At 54.1% G+C, this 7,106-nt stretch overlaps 1 protein-coding gene across 1 annotated transcript in view; it reads right to left on the bottom strand.

Moving 5' to 3' along the window:
* The window catches only part of MASP1 (mannan binding lectin serine peptidase 1), a 59,052-nt gene that overhangs the window by 2,726 nt on the left and 49,220 nt on the right, over window positions 1-7,106 (bottom strand). Inside the window, exons 12-15 of the mRNA XM_019503467.1 lie at window positions 6,803-6,916; window positions 6,188-6,373; window positions 3,394-3,461; window positions 643-742 (exon numbers count right to left, since the gene is read on the bottom strand). Of these exons, the coding sequence (XP_019359012.1) occupies window positions 643-742; window positions 3,394-3,461; window positions 6,188-6,373; window positions 6,803-6,916 (468 nt within the window). The remainder of the gene's footprint in view (window positions 1-642; window positions 743-3,393; window positions 3,462-6,187; window positions 6,374-6,802; window positions 6,917-7,106) is intronic.

The following is a 7,106-nucleotide window of genomic DNA, read 5'->3' on the forward strand; positions in this document are numbered from 1 at the left end:
ACCCAGGTAAGTGATGCAAGTCACGTAGGCAGAGGGAGCAGGTTTCCCCCTCCCTCAGGAATGCAGCCAGCTCCAGTTCCCTAAAGAGACAGGCTGAGGGTGTGGTCCCCTGTGTGCTGGGCCCATCCTAATTGAATGGTCACAGCACAGAGATTTAAATCAGTGTCACAGGGCAGAGATTTTTGGGGAGAAACCAAGGTGGCTTTCTGCCACACCCCCGGCTTTACCTGTGGCAGGTTCAGGTGTGATATCTGTGTTATGTCAGGGTTGATGGTAATTTTACTAAGTGGTTAGATGACGGATTTGTCTAGGGTGGTGTGGCCAAGGCTGATCCTGCCTCAGTCCAGGGATTGGATTAGATGTGACCTCTGGAGCTCCCTTCCAGCCCCACTTCTTAATTTTTAATATGATCCCTGCTCCCTTCCAGGGCGCTAGATTGCTACCAGCTCGGAGGTCAGGCACAGGATTGCATTTCACTGAGGAAATTCCCAGTCCTATTAGTATGAGGAGCTGGGAAGGAGAGGCAAGACTTAGCGTTCCCCCTGGGGCCTGGATTTCTTACAAATGGCTCTAGCTGAGACTCTGCTGGGGAGCACAGGAGAAGATGCTTGCACCCAGGTTTGCTGGGAAGGGACATTTTACCTTCTTTCTCTCCAGCACAGATCATATCATCCGTCACCTTCCTGTTGAGCTTGGCATAGGTTTCTTTGCACAGTTGGTGGTCCGTTAGCGGGATCTCTATCTGCAACACAAGAGGCTTCTGGTTTGCAAATCAGCCTGGCTCAGGGGGCTCGCTCCGGCCCCCACTGCATGGGCTGTGGTCTATCAGGCTGCATGCTGGAGTGGGGGATACCAGGGACTGGTTTCAGATGGGACCTTGCAATGCTAATGCATGAGTCTGCATTGCTGGGACTAAAACCCCGCTGTCCCAACCAGCATGGCATCACCCTCATGTGCCCTTGCTGCCATTGGAGGGTGATACAGCACCACGTTGAGGTGGCATGGGGCTTATTGTGGTAAATGGGTCAGTTTGCCTGTATGCAGGAGGCCGGATGGAGTGTTTCCCCATCTTTTTGCATGTATTGAAGGCTCCTTCATCATCTCCAACTGGATGGGGGTGGGAGTGGGAGTTCCTGCAGTGCCCTTGGAGGTGTGCTGCAGCTCCCAGGCACATGCTTGATGGATCAAAGGGAGGTGGGATGTAGCTCACCTGGAAGGTCACTGCCAGCCTGAGTCTACCCCAGCAGGACCAGGAAGGGACCCAAGGATGCCTTGGCAGAGGCAATGGCCATGGAAAAGTCAGCCTTTCATGGCATCTCCCTGTCTTTGAATGCCCACCACCTTCTGCCACCCACTTGTCCACTGGCCTCACAGGCAGCTCTGCCCCTTCTTCCATGAATTCCCCAGGACACTCTCTGGGGCTCCTTTAAAGTCCAATCTATTGTGATGCCTACAAGAGGCTGGCCATCAGACACGGGTCAGGCTGGGAGGGGCAGTAGATGCGTGCTTATTTTTCAGTCCTACTCCCAAATCCAACTGATATAAAACTCACATGTTCACATAGATGCACATACATACATGTGTGCTCACACACACAAATATACCTATAGATATGCAAACACACACATCCCCATATATATCTGTCGATATATGCCTCATACACACATCCCCATATATACCTATCAACACACAGGGATGCACACACATAAGTATGTGCACAGACACACCTACCCCTATCTACCCCCACACATAAGCACACAGATAAGCAGGATCTTCGGGGCTGGAACTGCTCCCGGATGAGTATGGGCAGCGTCCTGTGCTCCCTGGGGCCTTACCATAAGTAAAAAAAAATACTATTTATGCTTGTTGCTCTGGTCTGGACCTGTGAGACCTCACGCTTCATGTTAAGGTTTGCAAGAGGAGGGGTGGCATCTCCCTCCAGGGGTCTAGTCCAGCCTGACTCTAAGCAAAGAAACCATTCACATGGAAGCAACCCCTGGGGAGTGCTTGTGGGGTTAATGGAGCCTGTTTCCATTTCCTTGGTGGCATGATGTGCTCACATATGGCTTGTGATCAAGCAAAGCAAAGCAATCCAACCCCATCTGGATTTCAATGGCATAGCGGATGTTAAAAATCATACATTATTTCTCCGGCTTTGTAGAGAGTGAAGAGGCCGTAGGACCTCACACATGGTTATATAGCTCACTTGTGGTACGTCAGTGCAGCCTAGGCCATGCGGTTAGTTATGCAGCCGACACTAGCCTGGACTCCGGGGGGTTTGAGACATTTCAGTGCTGTGCTGTGATAAGGTGAGAGGCGAGACTCCAATACAGAGCTGTAATATGGCCAGATATACCAGAGCAATGGTTTTAGCACTGCGTGTGCAATTGCAGGGGAAGGGAAACGCCAAAAGCATTAAAAGTCTTTGTTGGTGAACGGTGTGAGAGGGGGGCTTTCAGTCTGTCCCCACTGTCTCCCTTCTGGCTGGGTCTAGGGGTAGAAGCTGTGCACTTTGTGCTGGACATTTGACCTCTTTATCCTTTTGGACCTTTCCAGCACCATTATAGTCTCTCTGGGCACCTGTACATGCGACGACCTGATACACTCGAAGCCCCAAACGCCTCCTAGCTGGGTCAGTCAATTGAGCAAAGTGCCCGTGTTTGCCCATGGATCGATCACTGCCCACGGGCTCATTGATTTTCAGGTGGGCTCCCACCGGTTGCCGGCACCGCACAGACCTTTTTTTGGGAAGCAACTCCTGACTGTTTGCCTAAGAGGTGTGTTTGTTCCCGGCCAAAGTCCTTGGGGATGTTTGCAACTGGCAGTACAAACAAACAGCTGACCAGATCTGCCATCTCTTTAGGCAGGCATTTGTCTCGGCATGGCCTGAGAGATGTGCAAGTGTTGAATCTGCAAGTGTGAATTTTCAGTTGCTTTCTACCGAATCTACCAATGCCAATGCACATATAGTTTTACCTTATTTGACAATCTATATATCCTTTGCCCACCCATCTGATAGAGCTCATTCCCACCCTTGTCACAAGTCATTTATTTGGGGATGCCCTGGGCGAACCTAACGTGGGGCACTGAGCAAGATGCCATTGATCCTGACCTTGCACGGATGCTAGCACTAGCCACGGTGCCTGTCACATACCCCACACATACAGCACACAGCATTTCTCAACCCGCAGCCATGCACAGACTGTCATTCTCCCATCGCTGCTTGGAAAAGGTCCTCCTCCCCATCCTACGTGGGGGCAACAGGCCTAGAGCGGGGAAGTGACACGCCAGAGGACACACAGGGAGACCTGGGGAGACCTGCCTCTCTGTCCGAAATGCCACACCTGAGTTGGGGCCTCTAGATTAAATAGGAATAGTAAAAGCCTCTATCACCTCCATCAAGGCGTCAGGCAGCCGCTGCAGGAACTGCTTCCCCCATCCACTGACAACGACGATGGTGCCTGGCAGCAAGAAGGAAAGAGAGGAGTTTGCTTGGCCCTGGATCCCTTGCACCTTTCTATGCAAGGCTGCAAGAGGCTGTTCTGGTCCCTGGACCCTCCTAAGGGCCTGTGTCAATCCATCTGCACGGCAAAGCCTTTCTAAGTGATTCTCCCCCTTTATTCGGCACTGGGGAGGCCACATCTGGAGTCATGTGTCCAGTTGTGGGCCCCCCACTACAGAAAGGATGTGGACATGTTGGAAAAAGTCCAGCAGAGGGAAATGAAAATGGTTGTGGGGCTGGGGGACAGGACTGGTGAGGGGAGGCTGAGGGAAATGGGCTGATTGAGGCTGCAGAAGAGAAGACCAAGGGGGATTGAACAGCAGCCTTCACCTCCCTGCAGGGGGGCTGCAAAGAGGCTGGAGCTGGACTGGTCTCAGTGGGGGCAGATGACAGGACAAGTGGCAATGGGTGGCAGTTGCAGCAAGGGACGTTTAAGTTGGATATTAGGAAAAAGTCTCTCACGAGGAGGGTAGTAAAGCACTGGAGCAAGCTACCCAGAGAGGTGGTGAGATCTCCATCCTTGGAGGTGTTTAAGACCTGGCTAGACAAATCCATGGCTGGGATGAGTTAGTTGGGGCTGGTCCTGCTTGGAGCAGGGGTTGGACTAGATGTGACCCCCTGAGGTCTCTTCCAACCCTCATTATCTATAATTTTATGACTCTATCCCAACCCTGTGCTACCAGCAGCTCCACTGAGCCCAGCTCCTTTTCATACCCAGCTGGCTCCTGTCTCAAGGACCTACGCAGACATCCTTGCCTTATCCACACTCTGCTGCCAGCTCATAGCTCCTTCTTCCCAGTTTGGCTGCTCTGAGCATCCCGAGTGGGGCAAACACCGAGGAACACGGACAGGACTGGGAAGAGAGGGACTTGCGAGGCTGGGCTGGGAGATGTGAGCCTTACACCCTCAGAGGTACTGGGAGGCCAGTTCTCCAGGAGCCCCAGCACTGATGGGGCAGCTTGGGGAGAGGCTGGCTGGCCAAGTTCATGCATGATTGGCTGAGAAGAGCAGCTGGTCAGTCTTTTTTCACTGCAAATAGGGCTACTCCCTCCCTTTCTCAGTCCTCACCTCCATCAGGAAAAAACTTCTTCACTGTTAGCAGTGGAAGAGATGCCAGGGAAGGTGTGGGTTCACCGTCACTGGAGGAGTTCAAGACAAGGTTGGACAGCCACTGGTTGGGGAGGATTTGGTGTAGTGATGCCTATTTTCTACTATAGGTATTTCCTAGGTTTTGGGGCATTGCTCGTTGCCCCAGCCCTCCCTTCCTGCTATATGTGTCAGGGTGTTTTTAAGCCTTTCTCATAGGTATTGGATGCTGGCTGCATCCCAGTCTGGGGATGGGGACTGGGATGTGCCAGTGCTCCTGTTGGGACCAAAGCTAGCCATTCCCAGCTAGGTCTTGTCCCTCCACGCAGGGTTGGCTCAACAGCGGATTTGGGGTCAGGAAGGAATTTCCCCCATGGTCAATTGGTATGGACTGGTGCAGGGTGGGAGAAGCTGGCCTTCCTCTGCATCAGGGCAACAGCCTCTGCTTGGCATCTCTTGAGCATTTATTAACCACCCTTTACAGAAGCAGGATGTTGGCGGCTGTGGTTCCCCTGCTTTCCCTGTGGCAGGCTCAGGTGTGATGTCTTGTTTAAGTGTGGATAGCAATTTTACAATGAGTTTAGATGATGGGCTGGTTTGCACAGGCCTGATCCTGCCTCGGGTGGGGGGTGGACTAGATGGGACCTCTGGAGCTCCCTTCCAGCCCTACTTCTGTATGAGTTGATGATCTCCTGGGCCTCCATCCCCTGGCAGGTTCCTGACTTCCTACTGCCGGTTTGGACCCACCCCTCCTGGCCACAGCTGGATGGCCCTGATCCTGTGGATTGCCTGTGCCCTGATTGTACAGCCTGGTTGTGCAAGATGCTGAGCTATAGGAGGCGGGTGTTGCAGCAGCACTCTCCAGAGGGACAAGGGATGGGATAACCGGAGAGTGAGAAACTTGAGGGTCGGTTCACTCAAACAGCTCCTCTCATCCTCTTATCCCTGCTCAGCCCAGTGCAAGACTGCCCCCGGCGAGGTGTTGGCTTGCACTTTCTCTGGTCCCGTGCAAGGTGCTTTATGTGCTGGACCCTCCATGGAGCATCCAGCACTTCCCTTCACACCCGAACCGTGCAGCTGTCTTGGTTAGGAGGAGGTTCAGGATGTCCCACCTGCTTCTTCCACTCTCTGTGTCCCATATGATCTCTACTCCTAGCCCCCTGAGCACCCCGTATCAGTGGCACTCCAGCTTTCGCTGACATTGGCTGGACGAAGGGCTTGAGGGCAGTCCATGGGTTGGATTGGGCTCGGGGAGCCAATTGCTGACAAATTTTTGGACCTCGGAGGACTCTGTGAGCTGGATGTGGCCTTCAGGCTGGGGGTTGAGCTCCTCTGCCCTCCAAGGGGTCTTCCCTACACTTGCAGATGGCTCCCTTCTCCCTCCTGCATCTGTGTCCAACCAGGGAATGCAACCCGGGCCCATGGTAGATTGCTTTTTGCTCTAGACCAGTACGGCTACAACCTGGATACCAACCCGGGAATGGACATTTATGGCCTGGTCCCACCTGGTACCTTTGTCCAGGGAAGCCCTCCCCATCCTCCAGCCTTTGTCCCACGCTCACATCCCTTGGGCAACGAGACCAAAGAGCCCACGCTTGCCTTTGCTGGGTGACCCACTGGGGAAGCAAACCGGCATGACGTAGTCATTCAACACCGCCTGGCTAGACAGCTCCACCAGGCCCAGGTCGTACTGGAAGGTGGTGGGGTGGTAGGCGGGGTGGAGGATGAGGTTTTTGGGTTCCAGCTGCTGCTCGGTGTCATCTTGCTTGAGTGTCGTGTGCTTGCCTGGAAGGGAGGCAAGGAGCAGGGAGATGATCCGGTGGGGCAGAGACACCCTGTGACATTTCCAAAGGGGCACCTGCTTTCCTGAGCCCATCTAGGTCATCCTGGGTTGTGGAGCACGAGTGGCTGCAAAGGGGACCTAGCTTGGTAGGTGCGTAAGAAGTTGGCAGGTCCCGGCCGGGCTATGGCTGCATGAACCAGGGCATAGAGATCCTCGTATGCAGCCCCCCAGAGAGGTGTGGGAGAAAGCTGGTGTGGGGTGTGTGACCCAGGGCATGCTTGGTGGCTGGCAGGTGCTCCCGGAGATCCCAGACTGTATGGTGATAGGGTCGGGGGAGGAAACCACACTACTGCTGGCCCGGTGGGCTCTGCTCCCACCCAGCTGCCTCAGCTCCATATCTCAGCCCGGGGTCCCAATCCCCATGCACTCACCCAGGATGACCTTGAAGGAAGAAGGGCTGATGACATCCAAGCTGTGGAGAGCCGGGTTCTCCGGGTCCAGCATATGGTGGAGGCAGTGGGCAGCTGTCACAATCCACTTGTTCCCTGGAAAAGCAGCGGTCAGCAGGCTTGTCCAGCCAGCCCAGCCCAGCCTAGTGCCCAGTGCATGGGGTAGGTCGCAGCACCCCTCATCTCTGTCACCAGGGCAGGACTTTGCAGCTCATACAGCCCCTTTCCCCTAAGGACCAAGGTCACACATCGGTTCCATCTTATCCCAGATACGGGGGGGGGGGGG

The sequence above is a fragment of the Gavialis gangeticus genome, unplaced genomic scaffold (genome assembly GCF_001723915.1).
Source record: "Gavialis gangeticus isolate Ggan-Ray unplaced genomic scaffold, GavGan_comp1, whole genome shotgun sequence".
NCBI lineage: Eukaryota > Metazoa > Chordata > Crocodylia > Gavialidae > Gavialis > Gavialis gangeticus.